At 36.1% G+C, this 24072-nt stretch overlaps 2 protein-coding genes across 4 annotated transcripts in view; one reads left to right on the top strand and one right to left on the bottom strand.

Annotated features, from left to right (window-relative positions):
• Positions 1-24072, top strand: part of WDR64 (WD repeat domain 64) — a 259862-nt gene that overhangs the window by 205828 nt on the left and 29962 nt on the right. The gene's annotated exons all lie outside the window — the stretch shown is intronic.
• TAB2 (TGF-beta activated kinase 1 (MAP3K7) binding protein 2) overlaps positions 1-24072 on the bottom strand; it is a 60685-nt gene that overhangs the window by 18049 nt on the left and 18564 nt on the right. For 2 of the 3 annotated variants that reach the window (XM_068184928.1, XM_068184929.1), the window contains exon 2: positions 1999-2188. In XM_068184928.1, coding sequence (XP_068041029.1) covers positions 1999-2100 — 102 coding nt within the window. In that variant the 5' untranslated portion in view covers positions 2101-2188. Of the gene's footprint in view, positions 1-1998; positions 2189-24072 lie in introns of those variants that run through there. The other variant, XM_068184926.1, reaches the window with a different exon arrangement.

The following is a 24072-nucleotide window of genomic DNA, read 5'->3' as shown; positions in this document are numbered from 1 at the left end:
TGATCCTCTTATGAAAGCTGACTTAGAACACTTCCTCAATATCTAAACCCTTCCCCATAAATCTGTCATAATATGGAATGTACCGTATCTTTTCTTCACAGTTATAAGGCTCTTTTTATTTAAAAAAATCCACTCTATTCAATGTTATGAAGACCGCTGACTGTATTAAAGACAAGCATTAGTTTTTAAATGCATCAAGAATTACATTCAAAAGATGATTACTGATGCATTCACTCCATCAAGTCCACAGACCTTGCATGAACAAGCAGTTCTCATGTTTGAAGAACAAAACTGTACTTGTAGTATCAAGTCCTACAGAGCACTAACAAAAATAGCAGTGTACAATCCTGAGAACAAGTACGGGCAATATATACTCTTGTTCAGTTTCCTTTTCAGCTAAATAATGAGAAAGAAAGGACTGGAGAAAGCTCAAAACCTCATGAGCCCCAAGCAGAATTTTGCCATCTTGCAAAACAAAACCAATTCTGTTGATGAAACGCACTTTTCACAACTTCTTGCTCTAGAAAGACTGGAGAGTCATGATAAAGTCTTGGCAATATGAATGTTAAATTGTTACAGACACTTTTCCCAACAGCACGAACACCTTATTTGGAGGTATGTGTGTGTGAGTACATATACATATGTAAGTATAGAAAAATATGCATTTCATACATAAAAATACATGTAAATAGCAAGACAAAAAATTAGGATATAAAGAATGTTGAATCATAACCACAGTTGTCCTAGCCATAGTCCAGAGACAGTTAGCTTCTGTGGAGCTGTAACACATCATTTTTCCTATCAGTGTATACTGATGATCAGAATGACTATTTGGATAATTCTTTTATTAACCAGAGTAAATAAAATGTTGAATATCCTAGAATGAAAAAGAAAATCAACCAGTATGGATGCTTTGAATTGATGGAAAATGCAAAGTGAATAAGTTTAAGCAACATAGTTAAATAAGTCAAGTCTACCAGCATTTTTTAACTTGAGGCATTTAGGTGTCCCTGTTGGGCTTTGGAGGGACATTAATTTATCTTCTGACGTAGCTAACATGCTATTACAGAACAAGAAGCTGATACAAAATATGGTATGTGTTCTGATAGTGGCAGCACTAAAAACAGGCAGCTGCATGTAGAAGTTGAGAATATGCAGCTTTAGCACTAACTACAAATGCACTGGTCAAAAGTGATTTTTTACTATCAAGCCCAACAGAAATCCATTAATTAACTACACAGACTCCAAAGGTACAGCAAAAAAATGAAGCCCATCTGGCAGCCAAAGCCCTGGGCAGATCCACACCAGTGCTTCACCTCCCACTCAGGTCTAACACTGGAGGGGAGGCTACAAGCACCTTGTCCTGCCTGAGACAGCCCGACTTGGAGCACCTGGCTGTGCCCACATTACACTCCAGGCTTCCTGCTGGAGAGGGTACCTCAGGCCACCAGTGCTGGCTCTGCAGGCCAAGGGAGCGGGGAATGGAAAGCATTGACGCCAATCTGCATGCAGGCAAAGGCCCACCTTTAAGATTGATGGAGATCAGATAGCAAAGTTGCTTCTAGATCTGCTTCAACACTCAAATAAAAATTAAAATAAAATTTTAAAATGCTGCACGTTGTAGCATTGTCTTAAATTGTCCCTGCTGGACTGAAGTTGGCTTTGCAACCCTCCTTTTGCCACAGTTAATTCTGGCTCTTGAGATGGCCAAAAGGCATGAGCATACTGATTGGTGAGACAGCAGTCTCCATACACACACTGATTATTGATGTACAGGCTGATGTACTATGGACCACCTGTGATTAGGCATGGAAAAAGAAAGGCCAATTTAACACTTTGCTTGCTGTGCAATATCAAGAAATTGGCTGTTTATTTATTGGCTGCCTCATTTATAGAGAAAAACAAAAAGAAAAACATCTGCTTTCAAAGGGGACGCCCATACACAAAGCTCAAATTAGCAACGCTGCTTACTCGCACAGCCACAAACAGAGCACTGACCTGTAACATGCATCTGGATACAACACCTTCAGGTACCTCAGGAAACTTCTGTCGCAGGTCATGTAAAACCTGAATATCAATTTGCTGGCTTCCTTGGGCCATTCGTATATTGCCTGGTCAAGATTGTTTTTCAACAGGCAGTTTTAGGCCTTAGTAAAGGGAGTATTCATCTCTTCTGTCCCAGCATTTTCTGGAAAAGAAAGGAAAGCCTTGAGACACCAAAAACAGGCACTTCTGATGTAACAAAAGAACACCCCACAAACTGAAACACACATACAAAATCCCTTTTCAATTATGCAGCCAAAGTCTGTACTTTATGTTGATGTTTTCCCATGTGACATTTCTAAGTAATTTTCCTTCACACACTCAGAACCTTGAAAATTGCCATTTATAGATACATCTGGTGGTCAGTTTCCTTCTACGTTTGGTTTTATACTGATACTATAAAATACATTAAGAATAAAAAAATACTTGATTTATCAAAGTATTAAAATTATTTGGTTTAAGAACAGCATTTTTACTTATTTTAAACACAAGTGAACACAAAGTAGTCCACGTCAAATATTGTAAAATAGTGTTCAGTCAACTTTTGAATGTACCTGCATTTTTACCTTTACTATCATAGTTTTTGTTTACTGTCAGGATATTGTGGATAGAAGTTCAATGTCTCCAAGTTTCAGAATTTACTAGCAATTGTCTACTTGATTTTCACCCAACATACTTCAGAACATTCTGAAATTATTACTGGAAGGAAACAACACTGCAACAACTTAGGCTTCTTCAACTAATTCTGTTCCTGCTTTGAAGGAAATTATGAAGAGCTATGAATAAGACTATTTCACAATCACCCAATCAACACATTCATACAAATTATCTACCCAGACCATACGATATCTACAGGCTTTTACCAAAAAGAATTTCTACCAATAAATCTTCAAAGAATGCACCCATGTGTTAGGCAATGGAATGGTATCTTCTTCATATAAACTAATATTATAAATAAATGTGTGAAGTTATAAGTAAATATGGTTCATAAAAACCCTGGCATGGTCAACTCCAATGTACATTTACCTCTTAAATTAGCAAATCTTATTCAAGCATCTCCATGAATTTTATTCACTTTCTCTGTGGCAGCAGAAAAGCAATTAAAAGAGTTACTATGTCTCACTAGAAGTACATGCATGTTACTTCAACAGTTTGTGGTGCTAGACTAATCTAAGCAGTGACAAGATTACTGATCTTGCACCTTCTTTAAAGAAATAAGGAAAAACACTCTTCAAATGAAAAAACAAAACAATTACGTTGTTTATCAAAAACTGTACTGAAATACTTCTCTAATTAAACTTCAAATCCAACAAGATCACAGCAAGTCCACAAAACCAGAAGATTCTATTAAGAAGAAAACTAGTTTACCCTAGTTCAGTGTCAAAATGCCATTTTTCCACCCCTCTTCTACTGAGCAGTCCATAAAACTTCCTGCTAAATAGTTAACTCCCCTCAATCCTCCTAAGATGGCTTAATTTTTTTTCCAATTTCTCTAACCTACATTAAAGCAAACCACTTTGCAATACGCTCTAATATTTCAGAATAGCAAATTCTATGATATCCATCTCAAGTTCCCTGGACAGTACTAAAATTTTGTATTTACTCTTTATTTAAATTGTACCAGCAAAAAAGCACCTTCACAGCTGCCATAGCAAAAACTCCATGGAAAGAGATTAATCTATGTAGTCTTTTCAAAAAAAACCACAGAGAATAAATTAAAAAAACAGTACTTAAAACAAATGTTCCACATTGTCACCCCAGTGCTTCATTTCAATAAAGTATTTTATATTCTAACTCATTTTTCAATGTCTGAAGTCTTGATAAAACACACAGTGACCACAATTTCCATTTATTACTCCAAAGCAGCAAAGTATTATAACAATTACCTTAAAATTCAAAAGTGCTACAGAAAAACTTGCATGCATCTTCATGAGACATAAAATGATTTATGGGTCATCATTCAATGTGCGCAAAGTTCAATTATTTGTTGGTAGCATGCAGAACTCGGGAGATTGCTTATTTTTATTTTTTCCATTGTACTTTTAAATTTTGGTGGCTTAGCACCAAGCAGATGCCTGCAAGCAGTATCACTTTCCTGAATTTGCTCATAAATTTTTGCACATGTGCATCAAATGTGTCAAAATTGCAAAACATTATTTTTACTGTAATATGGGAGGAAGTAAACCAAAGAGGCCCTGCTCCCACTATCTTAATTCAGAGGAATATATTCCAACACAAAAAGAAAGAAGTTTTTTTTCCCTTAGTTTCAATTACAATAGGCAACTGATAGGGCTTCACTGAGAATTTAACATATGAAAAGTGTATCATATGAATATGATGGTCTCAATCCAATCATCACTTCAAGACGAAAATCCCACTCAAAGATATCAATAGATTATTAATAAACTCAAATTAACCTTAAGAAAGACTGAAGTGACAGGTCATGAGGTCTTTTGAGGCCTCTCTAGTAAAGACAGATGAAAAGGTTTTTTCCCAGTTCTTGATGTTGCAAGAAAATACAAAAAGGACTCAGGAGGCATCTCCAGAGGCAAACTTAAAGAACTGAAAGTTACTTTGACAGATGGAAGCCTAAGGAACAGATACACAACACTGCTGTCTGCCATGGAACTCAGGATCATCGAGAATATTGTTAGAAATATTCTTAGAATATTTTTAGAAAGTTACATATGCAAGTGGAAAATAAAAGGCATGAATGCAAGAGTGAATATCCAAGACTGCCAGTAATTAAGACTGCAGAAGAAAAGGGTATCAACAGGAGGCAAAGGAAACTGCTGGCAGCAATATTTTTGTTTCATTCAGAGACTCTGGCATAAAAATCAAGGCAATACAGCATTATGGAAGTAATCAGAAAAATCTATCCAAAAAATTAATTATTGGAAGAAGGAAAATACAATACTGGTGACTCAGACAAATAATTCTTCCTAAAATCATTAATATCAGAGTTTAATTACAAAGGAAAACTTCTAAATACTGGACTGCAGTGCAACATAAAAGTTATTCTTGTAGTAATGCCCATTCCCGAACTAATAGTTTTACATACTGCTTCTAGCTATTAAAAAAAAAAACAACAAAATAACCCCTTCAATGTGACTTTATAATGTTGAAGAGAGACAGAGATCTCAGCGCTCATTTATGCCAGAAATACTAAGTAACCGGAAGAATTAATTAGCTGTGTTCCTTTTCAAAGAGTATTGGCATGATCCCCAGACAACTTAAAAGGCCTGGCTATTGTATCATGATGGAGCTCCTGTTGAAGCTTTATTCTGTGAAAACTATTAAAACCAAAGTAAACAATGTGTCATCTCCCAAAGACTACTCAGAACCATGAGTATGAGACACAAAATACACTGTCTCTCTTGTTTATGAAAATATTCAAAGACAACTTAATGTGAAATTTAATTCAGATCCCAAATACTAGGTCATTATAGTGCTGGACCAGTGCTAGCTAAATATATAATTTTTCAAGTCTCCTTTCTTCTGACAGAGCACATGTTTAACATATCACAGACAATTCTTCAATACAAACCTTAACCTAGTATATCACATTGACTTTCCACAAAACACTTATAAAGCAAGTGCTCTTCAGACTAGATTCTGCCAAAATGGATGTTATGAAATAATGAAACCTGACAAAATCTAAACAAAGAAGCTGTCAGACTAGAATATTATCTGCACTTCTTGTTCATTACTAATTTTTTCCTACTGCAACTTCTCATGCAGTCCATGTCACAATAAATATCAAAGATAATTGTGCAGATTTTAACATAACTGCTGTATTTAATAATTCCACTAGAAGTTATGATGCACTGATTATGACTGAAGTCCCATTTATGGTCAGCTACCATTCGGGAAACAGCCTTTGTGTGTTCAAGAGAGCGGCTTTTGGAAATATGCAGAACACTGCCACAGTAACCAGCATGCCCTTCACCTTCTCCAAACTCAAATCAATGCAGCCTTTATAATCTCCCTTCTTAGTTCAGCTACATCCAGTAAGCAAATTGTTCACATTTTTCTGTGGTTTTATTCTGATCACATCTGATCTGTGTTTTACTCACCTGGATAAAATGCTGCAAAAGCAATCTATCTAAAAGCTTATTTTAGAAATCAGGCTGTAAATACTTCTTAAGAAAGTGAATGCAGAAACAAGAGAACATTTTCTTGTAGCATTAATGGTGCAGGGTACAGACATTGCGCATAAAAGACTGCTGTAATGACAGGAAATCAGATGCAGCAAGTTGCAATGCAAGCCTGGTAGAGGTTGCTATACCAACAGCAGAAAGACACAAGCAATTAAAAAGATGACTGAAAAAACCCAAAACCCAACAAAAACCCAAAAATAAACCACCCAATCCCTCTATACTTATCTCAGGCTCCTTCATCAGGACTAAGACACACAGACTATATATCCATGCATTTGGTAACTCCCAAAAAGCAAAATTATCTTCACCCCTCCTCACTCCATGCTTTCATGAGAAATACCTTCTACCTTCCCCCATATATTTAGCTACATTTTTTTCTGTTATCTTATCCAAACACCTATCCAGGCACGAAGCCAACAAATATTAAGAAACTTCTATGGGTCCTTTTCTCAGCCAGACCTCAATTCTAATGTCTCACTCCAATAATTCAACTAAAGACTAACCTCAGTTCACCTTCCATTGAGGGATTCTTTACACTGAATTGCTTGAACGACAAAGTATAGCAGATATTATTATTGCTAGCATTTCTTTCAGCTTTCTTTAAAAAATATTTCCTCTCCAGTCTACAAGACTGGAAATCACATTATAAATATATGAATTTCTATCCACAGAAGATACCTTCTAAGCAGGATCTCCATTCCTCTGACTGTAACAAGCATTGCAAGCTTAAGGCTAGTTTGTACTTACTTCTGTGTTAACACTCCCTTTACGATCTGAAGTATGTTTTTGTATCCCTATTGCTTAGAAAAAAAAAAGAACATCAGACATTAAATGCCATATTGTTCTCTTACAACCTCCCTTCTCCAACCTCTTACATGCCAATTTCCACACCTATTCTTCCTTTTCTTCCTCACTTAAAACTGCACATTCTTGTTAAACAAGAGACTAGAAACTTTCACTGTATGTGTGCCCAGCAAATGGAGGGGGGGAGAAATTAAAGAGTTACCACTGCATGTAAGGCCAACTTTCCTTAAAGGAATTGCTACCTAGCTACATGCAGGACAGCACACTTTTAACTCTGTCAATGACATCTTGCAGGCAGGAAAAAAGAAAATCCCAAGAAAAATAAAACCAAAATGGTATGGTTCTCTGAGAAACTACAATTAAAAAAATTAGAAATTAAACAGCAAGGAACAAGGAAATTCTTTTCTGCCCATTTAGTCCTAATAGACTTTTTCTGAAAGCCTATATGGAGCCAAATATCAGGCAGCCTGAACACACACTTGTTTTCTTAAAATTAAAATTTAGAGTCATTTTGTAAGGGCAAAAATATAGAAACAAGAACATTTTACCCCAGAGTCTCATATTCTTTCTGCAAAAGAGATTAAGAAGTGAAAGGACAAAATCTAAAAGCTTACACTAACATCACTAACACTTTAAATGCATATTAAAAAAAAAAAGTGTGAGAACTGGATGATGGAAACAGTTTTATTAAATATTCCTAGTATAATTTAATTGTTCTAATATATTATTCAGCTTTTCCACGGCCAATTTGAACCACTTCAACAGTTCTTCACCAGTATCTCTGCTTAAGAATAATATTATCAAACCCAGATGTTATACTTCACTCATTGCCATCCATCTCTTAAATATATAAAGCATGAATAAATTTAACCCATCACAGTTAGTTTCCCATTGCATCCTCAACCTACTATACAGTGATATATCCTTGTAACCGTTTGCCAGATTTCTACTCTGCACTGTTCTGAATCCAAACAAGAACATGAAGCATATAAACCTGACTTCATTGCATGACCTTAAAACTGAAAAAAATTCAGAATTGCAAATAAGCATCACTGTGGGTTTTCCCAAGCACATTACTGAATTGGATCAAAGCAAAAGACTTCCATCAAATAATTAATGATGAGTAGGATCAGAGGAAAATGGCAAACTCTGGAATAGTTCAAAGAAGTAATCTGTTCCTATGGAAAATTTATTTTAAGTGACCCTACCTGGAAGCAATTCCTGCCTGGAAGCAATTCCTACCTGGAAGCACAACTTGGTATTTTTTCTTCCTCCAAATTAATTACAAAGAGTAATTTCCAGAAATAAATTTTATTTAACACATTTCATAATGTCTTTTAAACTCCTGGCCGGAATAACAATGTACTTTAATGGGTCCCACAGCAAAAGTGCACACATGAAACATTTAAAGAGGCTTAATCTGTCAGGTATTCCTTGGAAACTATGAGCAGTTACACAATTTCTTTTTCAGGGGAAATTAGTTGGGGGTTGTACTCTTTTCATGTTGAGCAACCAAAAAAAAAGAAAGGTTTGGTTTTGTTTGACTGTGAAGTTTTAATTCTTGCTAGTTCAGTAATGCTAATGCACACATTAAGGGAGCCTACTAATGGATTTTACCTAAATTTGGTTTGGATTTTTCTTCCCTTTTCCTTAAGAGAATTAATTAAAAACAAAGCCACCTTCCTTTACTGCAGGTCATTCTGTCAATTCTATCAAAGCATAGCTGACCTTTTCACAGCTCAGCAATATGTTGGCAAATCTCATACATAAGCACATTAAAAATGAGTTTTCTCAGATCACTGTAAAAATTTCTTCAGGAATATGGTTTCATTAGAGAAAAATCTATCACAACAGTTGAGCTTGCCTTAAGCTACTGTTAGGAGTTGGCAGTTTGAAATTTGACCCCTATTCTTTGCACAGTATGTTAACAACAGAAATTCAGATCTGAAAGCTATGAAATGTGTAAAAGGGTTTAATTCATTTTTACTGGAGATGAACTAAAGGTGAGGAAAGCAAAACACCTCTAAGATAGCTGAAAAGGCATTTTCAATTCTTCCTCCACTTATTCACCAAGGCACACCCAACCATTTAAGAGCAACACTTCTCATGTGCTCTCCTGCCCATACAGTTCTCACAAGACCCCTAAAAGCTCTACATCACTACCCATTAAGTTATACTGGAGATGTATGTGAACATATAAAAATCAGATTTCTGAATTACACGTGTATCATAAATACAGTATATGATGAAACTCCGAATTAAAAGTCCAATGTTATAAATCTATCCTTATGAACCATTTTCTTCATCTTAGAAGCAACCATATGTTTTGTATGCATCTTGTAAAACTCATTTCATGGCAATTGCAGGATGTCATATGGAAATGAAATATACAAAGCTAAAATTGTGCTGCATAATCCAGTCAGGGTATTTTAAAAAATTATATTAATGAACTCCACAGTAACTCTAAATTGTGCCTGCATTAGGATTCCAGTCCTAACATTCTTCATGTCAGTTTTACCTAGATAATCAAAACTCTCTACCTTTAAGTAGACTTATTCCCTTTTTTATTATGCAGTTATTATTGCTTCCATTTGTCAGCTTCCCAATGAATGAAAAACCCATTATTAACTTACAGGAAGGTCAAGTAGCAAGTATTAATCTTCACATCCCCACCTGTGATTGAATCAGGTTTCTTCCACAGATTAACAATATGAGAAAGCTGTCATGTTTTTTTTTCCTTCTGCATACCTAATTTCTATGTTGCTGCAGTGTAAAGTTTTCATGAAAATAATCCTCTATGAACACTCTGAAGTCAAAAGCAGGTGTGGCTATTTTGAAGAGTATGCACTATTTCCAGTGCAACTATTCTAAGAGTGAAGAAAGAGGAAAAAAAAAAACTTAAAACAATCAAAATGCCAATCAAAGAAAGAGGCAGGAAAAATACACCTATATGACTAGCCCTCCTTAAAAAAATCTTGAAAAAAATAACTGAAAATAATGACAGTCTACATAGAAATATGATTAAACAATTTTTTTCTTTAATTCACTTGACTATATCTCCTTTAAAATCTGCTTTTGATTTATGACTGACAAAAAGATACAAGGGCTTCCTAAAATGAAGCAATGATTTTAAACAAGCAGTTGAAATCTAACTAGATGCTATAATCTCTCACAGATTCTCTGATCACAAAGTGCACTAATGTAAGAACATAAATATCCTACTGAGTCAAAAAAGGGTCATTTTGGCTCAGTGTTGTTTGCAAGAGTGACAACAAAATGCAATATTCAGGAAGAACATGTAAGCCTAAGCCTTTTTTGAGCACATTCCTTTCATTCTCTCCGTATGTACACGTACAACTGTGTGACTGAGGAAACTTGAGAGCAATGCCCTGCCTGTTCTCTTTACAGACCTGTTGATGATGTATTCATAAAATTCCTTTTTTTAACCTACTGAAATTATCTGCCCCTCCAATACACTGTGGCAAAGAATTCCAGAAGTTCACTACTCCGTGCATTTTAAAATAATAATTCAAAATCAACCAAAAAATCTTAGACTCTTTTTAAGCTTCTTGTCCTACAGATCCTGAGTGGTACACAGTTCGAAGTTGCAGGATTCTGTAACAGTTCTGCATTCACTGCCTGCATTCATTTTCAAGCTTTGCTCATAAATCCTGCTACAATCTTCACCTCTCCAAACTGCTAAGTCTGTTGTCTAAATGCCTCCTTGGAAGGCAAGAGCTGTTGCCACGATTAAAAATAAAGTAACATCCTCTCACTACCTTCTCTAACACCAACATATGCTCCCTGAAATACAGGGACTGTAGCTTTTGGTTCTCAAGGGGAGGGTTTACCAGGGCTTCACACAGCAATGACACCATTTCTCATGTCCTTAGTATCTTTCTGATGATACCCAATAGCTCTGCTGGCTTTTCCATCTGCTCCTGAACACTGCACCAAAAGTTTTACACAATTCCTCACAAATCCAAGACTGCTCTTCTCAGAAAAAATCAGTTATGAATGTAGTATCTATACTACTATATCCAGACCAGATCAAAGTCTTCCTTGAACAAACTGCCCCCCAAAAAGCTGTGGATGTTCAGGGAACTTGCCAGTAACCTACTGCCAACAGCAGCAATAATATGTATATGAATGACAAGTTCTTTGAGTAGCTTCAGGAACCTCTACAACAGTTGACTCCAGACCAAAGGGGACTACCCTGCAGCCTAAGTACACAGAAGCCCATCTCAAAACCTCTTGGCTCCAAACACCCTTTCAATAGTATGAAACCACATTCCAACTAGACGTGGATCTGCAGAGTTTGCAGGCTTCTGGCTACTCCACTGAAAACCACAGTCCAGCATGACTGGCTGCTTCAGAGGCTGTCAATCTGAACTCTAGAATCATCAGCCCCATGACAGCTTCACTGAACCCAGGGAAGATTCAGCTTACACTCACTAAGTTCACATTTCATTTAAAAATCTTCACATAATGAAATAGACATCTCATGAAATGAGAATCACGACTCCTACCAAGCTACATATTTAGCAGTAGTTTTTGACAGTGATTTCCCAATTAAAAACTAAAACAATACAGCACACACACCAGATAGCAAACCTTTCAGTAAGAGATGTACAATTACTACTGAAGAGCCATCATGGGACATCAACGTATAGAACTGGGCACATAAGAAGGACATGACGCTTTTTGTTCTTAGACGATCACATGATCAGGAATATGCCTGGCTTTCTCAATGTAAAGCTCTATTCAAAGTTATACATGAACAATTTATTTTTTGAAAACAAGAATATGACATAGAGAAATAAATTTAGATTGAAGCAATTTGAAATTTAACCAAGCACAAAGAGACTCAAATCTGTATTGAAATAGTGAAGTACAAAAGCACTGGTGAGTTTCATACTGACATTCCACACACCTCAGCTTTCATTCTAAAGAGAACAGCAAGAAGTGTCATTGCTTCAATTCACAACTAAGTAAGAGTGTAGCTAACACTACACCCTTCCCTGTGACTCAGAAGACTGTATCAGAGAAACACTTCAAACCCAGCTGGTCCGAAACTGCAACAACTCTCAGATTTATCCATTAAAAACAAAGTTTTCTATTTCATTATGATATTGCCAATTCAGTGATGATAGAGCCCAAAAGACTAAAGAAATGCTAAGTTATGTGCACGATATATGATTTTACAGTGACCTACACTTGTTGCATGTAAAATTGTCCTGTTGTTTCTCACGTTTCCACAGTGGAAAGTCTGTGAGTGAACTTCGTGCCCTTTTAGTATGTTCCCAATGACAATATTACCATATTTTGATAATATTCGTATGAGAACATAAACATGTTGTGCCATATTTCAGCAGCCTGCCAGATAGTTCAATTTCTGATATGTATTTTGGGTTATTCTGTTCACAGCAGGAAGCTCTGGAAAGCATCTATATCCAGGCAAATATCTGAATTTCAGCAGTTCAATACAGAAGCCAACAACAGCATTACAAATCTCAGAGCTTGCATTATGTAATCCAATCTTCCAGTGCTTTTGCTGATGACTAGATTGCTATTTGAAGGACTTACTTCAGTGTTTCATACTGATACTAAAGGAACTACCCCTAAAAATGCAGAGAAGTTCCATTATCCTACAGTAAGCCAGAAATGAAGCTAATCAGAGATCAAAGGACATGACAGCATTTTAGGGAAAACATTACAGAATCAAAGTATCTTAATAATTGCCCATGGCCACAGTCAAAAACTCCTGAAGATGAGGTAGTAATGTTAAACTAGAAGAGCATATATTTAGATTGGATATAAGGAAGAAATTATTTGTGTTGAGGGTGGTGAGACAATGGAACAGGTTCCCCAGGGAAGTTGTGGGTTCACCCCTCATTGGTGGTGAACAGGTTAGGTGGAGCTTTGAACAACATGAACCTCTGAAAGGTCTTCCTGATCTTTCAAGCCCCTTCAGACTTAAAACATTCTGTATCAGTGGTGTCCAAACCAAGGATAATTAATTGGATTTTGATGCAGTTAAGTAATGACTTTAGAATTTTTTTTTCCTACAATTATATGATGTTGCTGAAGTCAGGCTGTATAGCAAATTAAATGCACACAATTACATTAAGAAAAACATACACAAATCCCAACAGTAACAAGGCATGCTAATTGGTGTCTTATTCACATTATATGATGTGTCCCATTTTCTAGTATTTGCATTACATTTTTCCCTAGAGAAAAAAAAATGGCTCATGTATAATATTAGCCTAAAATAATGTTGATAGCACACCTAGGGTATAAAAAGTGAGAAACAAAAAAAGCTTGTCCCAAATAATTTCTAAATTATGGTGAATCTTTCTTATTGCTTTGACTGAAAACATTAATTTATGGGAAAACCTCCTAAGACATTTGCATCTCTCTTTCCTTCTTAGGTACACATAATGTACAGGTTGTTTCCTCATCTTACAAGGAAGATTTTCTAAGTATTTGCCTGATTTCATGGAACCATTCTCTGTTCTTTACTTTTTAACTTAAATTTCTATATTCTTAGTTGTGCAAGCCCCATCTATACAGCAACTCTTTTTGGCACAACCTGGGCACTGCAGCACAGCCCAGCAAGAGCAGCATCCACTGTCAGAAAGCAAAGATACAGGAAGCAAAGATCTGCAAGTCATACTCCAAGAAAATCTGGTTCTCAAATGTTTGTATGACTATAAAAAGAAACAAAGCACACATTTCAAGTTCAGGTCTAGCTGCACCTTTGACACTCTCTCCAGTTGTTTGAAATTCAAATCAAAACATACATGTTCTTATTTGGAAGATGTTTACATTTGGCAAGTATGGTCTTTCTATTATTTTTCCCCCTGTTCCCTTTATGTCTCTTGAATGTGACTAAATGAGGTAAGTAGGTAACTGAATTGTCATTTAGACAAAGAGATGGAACAAATTCAAAAGGTGTCAGTATAGCACCACCTGAATGACCAATACAAGTGGCCCGAAGTTGTCTAAAGGTTGACAGCTCAGTCCATCCTCTTACTGAGGACACAAGTGTAAGGTTAACTATAACGATCTAATGGAACATAAAGGATGGAAGGCTAACTCTAACTCTAGCTCCTAAGCAGGAGCTGGGGAAAAATAATCCAGGTCTGGAAAAATGATTTGGAGGAAACTACCATCTCTGCACTAAGACTTAAATTAATCTTGTTTTCTTAGTAATTCCCAGAATAGAGCCAACCAGCCAAGAGATTTCTCCATCCTTCATTTATTCTATTGCTTTAAAAGGTTGTTACTACTGCAGCAAGGGCATCACTACTGGCAATGCTTCTGAACGCAGCTGTGGCACTGAGCAGAAACCTCAGGCCATGGAGGGAAACATATTTTAGTAAGTTTCTAACTCAGCCAATGAGTCAGAAATGTTACAATAACATTTCATGCAGCAAGAGAGGCCTCTAGCTTGAGGAATTCTCATTACCAAATTTTAAAGTGGAGCTTCTGACTGTAGGTATATTAGACTAACAACAATATTTTTTTAAAAAGTATTTAAAATTCTCATTTCCTGCTATAATAACAATAACATTCTTATGGACAATAACATTCTTATGAATATTGCTGCTGGGTCTTTGCCCTTGTAGCCATGTTATATACTGTTCATCATAGTCTACAAATGAAAAGCCAGACCAACGCAGTAACTGAATAAAAGGCCTCAAAAAAGCATGACTGTATCAAAGGCAAATTAATAGCTGTGATACTCTGAGTTACATGTAACTGTAATGCCAGTTCAGTCACATAATGACAGCCAAACACTAGTAGTAGTACCTTCTTTAAATATATCTTGTTTTCCATTAATTATTTTTCATTTGTATCTAAAACCAGTGTGTATTGTTCAACAGGTGATATATCTACTACAGAGCGGCCTATAATTAATGGTGACTGAGAAAAGGCTTTAAATACATATAAAATAACATGACTTTTGCAGAAAAAAAATCATAAAGCACTGGGAAATTAAGAGTAAAAATATTAGTAACATCACAACTAAGCCTGATGTGCTTTCACACACACATTGTTCAAGTCCTGCCTACCATCCTGCAGGAACTCCACAGGACTGCCAGGAAGAATTGCACACTCTGAATTTAACACACTGGAATGTAACCAAAGAGACAATTTCTCTCTTCTTATCATACTACAGCTCATTCATCATCTTTCTCTCATATTGCAGTAGGCAAAACACTATACTTCTGAATTGTATCATCTTCCAAACACTCTTACCAGTGCAGTCTCCTTGCTGATCTAATTTTAAATCATAGCATGAATTCTAACTTGTTGAAACAACAGGAATTTTCCCAGGTCACAGGGTCAAAGTCACTGATTCCCCATGTGCTAAGCAGGCACTTTAAGAAGAATATTAACATTTTGCAAAATTTTACAGCAAGGGCTCTGTCAGCACTTGTATACAATGTGCACAACAAACCTCCATTCAGCTTGCTGAAGCCACATTCACACAGCATTGCACTGTGATTCACTGACTACTTTGAGAATGCCTGGTTTATACAAAACATCACTCAAAAGAGAAAAATTCCTGAGCAGTAAACTGGCTTTAGGGAGATTATCTGCTTACAGGAAAGCAAAGATACCAAGGATAACTTGAGCAATAATATTTTGAGCAAGTCTGTAAGCTACAAGTTACAAACCATAAGATTTAAGAGCAAAACAACTTCATTGCCTTCCATCTTCAGTGCTCTTTCCTGGACAGTACAGTTACCTGTACATCAAAGTGTACCTTTGACAGCACACACAAATATAGCTGGAAGCTTGGTGGTGGAATTTGTGATCCCATTTCCATGAAAGACATAGCACAAAGCATTTAATGGATCATCAGCAACCCTTAGTGTGTGTACTGCATTAGAAGTGGAAGAAACAAGCTGGTTTACTTTTCCCTAGCTGTCATGTACAGCCATGAGACCATGCAACTTCTTCCTACGAGGCATGTGTTAAAATACACCATTTACAGAAAAACTGGAAGTAGCTTTCAACTGTTAAGGAAAGCATCAAACAACAGAACAAAAATATCTATTTCATAGATACCATACCAAAGTATTTGAACAGTTGCTAAGCAGCAGCAGATCTTGAGCATCCCAAGATTTTAATGTTTCACTGATATGTTAGAGACAGTTTTGCAAAATCATCTATCAAAAGTTTTTAACTATTTAGCCATATTTCATCGAAAGTGCAGTCTGAAACTTTATTAACCAAGCACTACAGCAACTAACACAAATACAGATGCTGTCGTGTTACAAATAATGCACATCTGTATTTTAGTCCTCTGGAGCAAAATAACAGATAACCAAATAACAGAGAAAGCTTTTAAATTTTTGGCAGGGACCTTTTCCCCTATGGATAGAACAGGCTGTCCCCACAAAACTAGTATTTACCAAACGTGGCTCGATGATCGAATTACACTTACTCTGGTATTCACAAAGTAGTGAATGCATGTGTCACAAAAAAGCCACAAGAATCCACAAAGTTGAAGAGTAACTTCAAGTATTCCCTTTACTTTCCAGCTACTCCTTTCAGAAAGCACTCTCAATTCCGTGATCTATATGCAAAGAGCCCCTTATTTTTTATATTCATATTTAAGGAAGAAAATTTCACTCACATCAATTAAATCACCTAAAAATATTCAAGTAACACAAATAATTGGTCCAGGATAGTAATGATACTGATTCTAACGTCTCAAAAGCGGGACCTTTCTTATAATTGAGGCTGCCAAAATAAGAGCATCATTTATGGCAAAATCTATATGCATGCAAAAAAGAAAAAAAATTAGTTGCTAAAGAGAGAATTGTGCTCATTCAGATTAAGGACTCCACAAGTAACACTCATCTCACTTTCCTTCTTCGTTCTTTCTTAATTAATGAACAAATAAATACTAATGCAAAGCAGTTAAAGTTTTACCAAAACAAAATATTTAAGGCCTTCCATTAAGTGCCCTAAGCAAATGATACTTCTAAATATTTAGACAAAAATCTACTGGCTTGAATACAAATGAAAGCTGGCTATTCAGACAACTAAAAGTCTTCTGTCTTTCAACTCTTCAAAGTAATTCCAGAATTAACACTCTGGCCTACTTTCTTTTAGAAAAAAAGTAGAAAAAAATCCTTTCAATATATATGTCTGAATTCTCTATGAGCCTTTTAAAATCAGGGGTAAAGGCCACTCATATTTCCAGATGCAAACAGTGAAGCTCCAGAACTCAGATTATTAGATCTCTCAGCTGCCTCCTGTGGCACAAGGCCAGCAAAGAAGCTGCCTTAGTCAGGAAAGCACAGAACCGGCTCCTTTAGCTTCCCTGAAGACCACAAGTCCACAATCACTACTCTCACTCACTGTGAGGATAAGATGATCACACGAATCTTCACCTATGAGAAGACTACAATATGCAAGTTAACTGTGTGGCAGCAACAGTTACCCTTGCGTGCTCCTTTCCTAATGAAGTGCTTACAGATTAAGGGTGAAACTACGTGAGAAAGCTGAACAGACTGAAATCTTCAGTATACCTTGCCTTTCTCGCCACTCTGCTCTTAGACCCTGCAACTCTGTCCTCTTTCTTGCTCTGGCCATCATATTTGTCCACCTCTTCTCCGTCATAAATTCAAGAGATCAGCTTATTAGGAGATAATACCTTTCTTTTTTGTCGGATTTCTCTTTGCATTTCAGCAGCGATGAGCTGCTGTATAAGTTCAAACTATCTTAGAAACATTCAAATGTACCACATCCAGCAGCCTGGTAGATCCCGTCAAGTGGAAAGCCTGAAAATGCATTATTCTGAAATTAAAGACTTTACTGTGAAACTGAAAGAAATAAAGAAGTAGGCTGACATAAATTACACCTGTTTCCCAAGAACTGTAATTAAGAATCTGAATTACAGACCCTGTAAGCATGGCTAGACCAAAAGCTGAATTGGAGCAGTGAGTTATGGGCCATGTGCTGTTATTTCAATAGCCAGCACTGGATCATTTTTATATCCCAGTCCTATTATAATCCTATGGGACTACATATTAAACCAATTCTACACCTAGAACAGGTGTAGAAGAGCAGCGACTGCCTAAAAAAAAAAAAAAAAAAAAAAAAAAAAATTTCTAAGAAACATGTAAAAGCAGATTTTAGGAAGCAGTAATCCCAATTCATGGAGCCTCAAAATAGCTGTAACTATATAATCTAAGGCTGCTCTGTCTCAAAGCACTTCCAACAGCATCCCAGATAAAACAGTATTGATCAAGAATGTTTTCTAAACTTGGGCCTATGATTGTTGAATACTCTGTAATAAAAACCAACTCAACCTTCACAGAATTACTGATAAACTCAGGTTGGAGTTTATCAGAGGTCAACAGCTCCAAACACTATTGAAGGCAGGACTTTACTTCAGGTTTAAACCAGGTGCACGAGGCCTTGGACAGTCAAATTCTGAAAAATCCCAAGGATGGAGATTCCACTAGGTTTCTGGGAAATCTCCTCCACTGATTAATCACACTCATAAAGAGCAACTAATTCTTTATATCCAATTGGGATTTCCCTTGCTGCAATCTATTACTTGTCATTTTGTTTGCTACCTGAGAATGACATTCCTGCCCCATCTTGCCTATAATTCTGTACAATAGTCCATCTTTAGAACTCTGTTCCCTACATTAAGCATGCTGAGGTTCCTCAGCCTCTCTACTTATGTGGCTAACCATCTTATTTCCCTCAGCTGAAGTTGCTCCCATTTGTCAGCATTTCTTGCAATGGCAGGCTCAAGGCTGTCAGATGCACCCTCACAAGTGCTGAAGAGAAAGAATAATCACATCCTACAGCATGCTGCCTATGCTATTTCTTATGCTCACTTCGAAAAGCCCTTTTACTTATCCTTCGACAAGTTCACTTATTGAGAAGTACACATTGAGAAGCCCATTCACAGCTGCTGTTTGAAAGATGCTTTTTTAAAAACAAGGTTAATTATCTTGATGCTTTTACAGTGCTTTTGCACCAGTAGTTGTATTATAAATCAAGTAAAGCTAGGTATCTAAGCAAATACAATAACTGGTATAGAAATACTTTTTCTCTACTTTTACATGTATAATACACACATCTCCCACATCTTCCTTTCCCACAAAACACAGAGGAAACCATTCAGTTTTGACACCTGCCTACATAAGAATTGAAATGGGGAAAAATACACAGAGAGAAATTAAAGTTATGGGTCTGAATAAGATAGGAGGAAGAGCAACAGGAAAAATTAAAGACCTCAGTGCAATTTGTGACAGAGTCCAAATTCAATTCAAACATCTGCACCAAGTATTTGTCTGTTACTGTTGGGCTCTATGCAAATCCTTAATCAGTAGCTTCTGTGAGACCCAACACTTTTTTTCCAGACCTTTAGATCCCTCTCCACTAACTAGATGCTTACATATCTCAGTGGAATTTGGTTCCATTTGAGTAAGACTTGTTTCTTTTTAGCCCAGACACATGTCCTCTCTAGACATCACAGAGAACACATTTAAATATTTGAAACTGATATTTTAAAATGCCAAACTTCTTAATGCCAAAAATCAAAGCCACTGCTAACGTTATTTGCACAGCAGGAAAGTTTTCATGCCAGTATAGACAGTGGAAAAGCTTTTTCAATATCATATACTGAAGTTCAGAAAAAACTGTTGAGCTCCAAATCTTCCCATGTCACCACAGCTGGCAGATCTTGCTCCACCTTTTTGAATAAATTCAGGATGGCCATCTATTGGTTATGAGAACAGTAAGCCTTGCAAATGAAAAAGCATATAGGTATCAAAAAGGGCTACTATGAGTTGCTACTGGCATCAGTCATTATGAAACTAAGGAAAAAATAAAAATCCAAACCAAAACCAAATGTTTTCAGATGGACTTCTAAACTTCATTTTCCCCTTACTGCCCTGCTTCTCACCAACAAGGAATGGAAACTGCTACACTTTCCATAAAACAGAAGTTACCACCATGTTGCAAATAAATGGTTAGTTATTTTAAATGAGGTGGTACAGTTAATTCCTTATGTGGAAATAAAAAAAAAGTTTAAAAATATTTGAAATGCTCTGGCTACCTCTTATCCTACAGATCTTCTAGAGGGTCTACTGATTAGTCTAAAGACTGGCATAAAATCCCTTTTGGTAATACACAAGAAGTCCTCAGAAAAAAAGCTTGAATGTCCTTCTATTTTACCCTAAACACTTTGTTCAAGCTGTAAAAAATGTTAGTGATCTGTCACTGGAAATGTTGCATCCTCATTTTGACACTGTCAGGGTACTCTTTTGCACATCTTAAAAAAGCAGTTCCCTCAGTGACTGAACCACTGAGGTGGCCTCACCCCCACGATTACTATGCAGTAGTTTTAATGACACTGACCAAGTCATCTTGACCCTTTCACTGGGAGGCACAGAGGACAGATACAGCACTTCAGGTGTGACAGTAACCAACTAAATCACACTGGGAATTTTCAAGACATCACAGCAAGAATTTTGACCATACTGTGCTCTTTTGTATCAGTGAGAGTTAGATACGTTTAGAATGCATGACTGATTTCAGTCTTCCAAAGAATGCATTGAATTTGTCATAATACAACACAGGTTATAAAAAATAAATTAATAATTCTAGAGCCATTTAACTTCATGATGTTAAAATATATTCTGAAATATTTTCACTTCCTTCATTGTTTCAGCTATAGTAAAATCAATCCCTTTTTGTCAGCAGCGAGTCCTAACAGGATTGATAGCTCAGTCAAAAGAACGCTAAATGCCACCAATACCAACAACCTGAGAGGCCTTGTATCTTTCAGGAACAAAACAAAACAACATATTCTAGAACAATAAAACCTTCTGTGAACACTCCATTTCAGTCATATAAATTTATAATGAGGAATTATGAAATGCCCTTATGCATGGGTTAATAGCAAAATTAGTGTGTGCAATAGTAGAATAAAACACATTCTACCCACTATAACGCTTCATAACAAAAACTAATCTAACAATTAATTGCTTAAAACTCTAGAATATATTTAACTTGCCTTTTAAGAACAGTATTCCTTGCATCTCAATTTATAAGAGACACAAAAAACAGCTCTTCCTGTAACTTAAAATTCCACAAAGAAAATTCCATTACAAGCAACACTGGATGTTAGAAATGTATTTCTTATAGATTCATCAAAGGAAACCACTATTAATTACAGTGAAATGCTTTGCCCATATTCCTTTTTCCAACATCAGAGGAAATTCTGCATGAGTTGTCTTTATAGCTTCCCAACTACTGCATCATTTTCTCAAATATCAGTGACTGGAACAATTTCACTCTTGCACTGATCAGTAAGCTTACCCTTATATTAAAATTTCTCTTCAGTGCATAGGAAAGCTACAATAGTCAGAAAAAAAAACAAAACAAAACAAAAAAACCCCAAAAAACTGTCTACAAAGAACAGATTTGTGCTTCCTTTCCAAGCCACAAAATGTAGAAGTTTAGGAGCTGCTTTCCCCCCCTACTCCACTTTAACGAAACCTTAAACTTTGCATAATTAGAAAAAGCTCTTTGCAGTTGTTGCCATAGGGATAGTGAACTCTTAAAGGAATAACCCAAAGCACAAATTTCTACTGTAATACTACCTTTGATTTCTCAATTGATTTGTAATTGTTCAACATTACATGATAAGTAATGCTGAACAAAAGCATTTTGAATACTAGTTTGTTTCAAAACCTAAGACTTCTCATTGTGCATGTATTTAAGTCCACTCTAGATGGATATTTGTAAATGGAATTAGGTAGAAAGCATTCCAAAGAGTCACTACGAAATGAAATAAATGAAATAAATGAAACTGTTTTACAGCCACACAAGAGCTTAGATATTTGCCAGTTTAGAGAGTAAAAACCATGAAATACTGCAGCATTTTTTTTTTTAATCCTAGAAATATGCTGTTAGGCACACATGACTGAAGGAAGATCACCTTAGCAGAATGATATCTGTACACAAAGAAATGTAAAATCAGCTCTTTTATTCTACACTGAATACTATGCATGCCAATATGCAGAAATACAAAATTTGAAAGTAAATCATCACAAAATTCTAACTAAGTAGTCCGAGTAAGGGAAAATACTTGCCTTCCTCCCACCCATTTATAACATGAGACTGAGAACTGAAGCTGACATCTAAAATGATTAAAAAATCCAATTAGAAAAGAAATTAAAGAACTGAATTGTCTGTGTACAGGACATTTGACAAGCAACAGGAGAGCCAAAGTTTCAGGACAAAGAATGAAAGCATTGTTATGCTTTCTTTCCCAAGAGGACCCATAGTTACAAAGATTCAGCAAAGATCCACAGCTACATAAGAAGGAATTCTTAACAAATTGCATATTATCTCCTGAAATCTTAAATCTGTTATTCAGATCTTTAAGTTCCTTATCATATCTACTAAAAACTGAATTTCATTTCTTCTAAGACTTTCTATTGCTCTCATCTTCAGAAATAAAGGTTGAATGAACAACTGTGTTGTTGAACATGGAAGCAACTATCTCAGCATTACATATATTCCAAGCAGACAGCATAAAAAAGCAGAGGATGTCTTGATTTTACAGTTCTTTAATTTTCTAATGATCCATAGTAGTTCAAATCAGTTTATGTAAAGAATAATAAATTTTACACAGACTGTGGTAATAAAAGCTGTATCTATGTGAAAAATATTTTGACAGCACAGTACAACTGTACCTAGAATACACAAATTAAGCTATAGTTTCACAACACTTTTTCCACTACAGTACCAGCTTAAGCAGTCCTCATTCCTCAGCTGTGCTGGCACAACTGTTTGTGCAGCTGAGCAGTGAGGCCGGTCAGGGAATCGATACAGGTTAAAAATAATATTTTTCTGATGGTAAATTCCACAATCTGCTTTGCTGCAAAGCCACCTGGCACATTAACTAGTTACACCAGCACAACTGAGGGGCAAGGCAGGAATAAGAAGCTAAGGTCAGGGCAGCCCATGCCAGTGCTGACATGGAAAGAAATGCTCATGAAACTACACTCTTGGTCTTTAAATGTTTTGGCATTCCCTGATTAAGTGCATTATCCAACTACCACAGAATAAAAGGGAATACTAACTACTACCTCACAAGCATGTTGAGCATTCATCTCACAATATTGGCTATTCTATTTGTGTAAGGGCTACGCCCTAGCTCCTTGATAAGATTTTAAGCTTCAGTAGCAATAGGACAAGACTTTCCTTTTGTCAGTGATATACTTTACACCAAGTTTATTCAAAAAGATGTCTACAAGGCCATGAAATGGGATGAACCCTTGTTGGCTGTGCTTTATTGATATAAGCACTTTCAATCTTGGGCACAAGCTATTGGCATACAAATACTCAGGTTTACGACTACATGGATAAAACTTCCAAAGAGAAGCTGGTTTAGATCATGTTAGCATGGCATGGAGCCATACTCCACACACACAGGGAGCACACATGCATGAAGCATCCCTGGCACACAACCTTCTACTTCCTGCTGGTTACAGCACAATTTTCCAGAGTATTGCAATTAATATTGAAAGAAAATATGCTTTTACTTTTTCTTAAAAGAAAAAAAAGAAACACTAATTCTGGGAACATTCTATTATTTCATTTTATATCTGATTCACACATATACTTCACACTTAGGCAAGTCTCTGAACATCTTACCAGAAAAGTCAATAAATTAAATGTATCATTCCAAACACTTAAATTTAAAATACATCAAATAGCTATGTCCAACTTCTGTAGCTTCTTTCTATAAATTTGCTTCATGAGACATTTTTAACACTATTAACTTAGAGAATGAAGAATAAATATATTTTTTTCCACCTGTTAACTTCAGTTTATAATCAGATTTAATTCAAGGTACAGTTCATAATTTTTGATAAGAAATACTGTAACTGAAGAATGAGCCTTATAATACTGATTTGGAAGAATTTTTAACAACAAGTACACACTGTACTCTATCCAGCCATGGCTGGACAGGGTACTTCTTAGAGATGGCTCATAAGGAACA

The sequence above is a fragment of the Anomalospiza imberbis genome, chromosome 3 (genome assembly GCF_031753505.1).
Source record: "Anomalospiza imberbis isolate Cuckoo-Finch-1a 21T00152 chromosome 3, ASM3175350v1, whole genome shotgun sequence".
NCBI classification, from domain to species: Eukaryota; Metazoa; Chordata; class Aves; order Passeriformes; family Viduidae; genus Anomalospiza; species Anomalospiza imberbis.
This window is presented reverse-complemented; position numbering and strand designations above follow the sequence as displayed.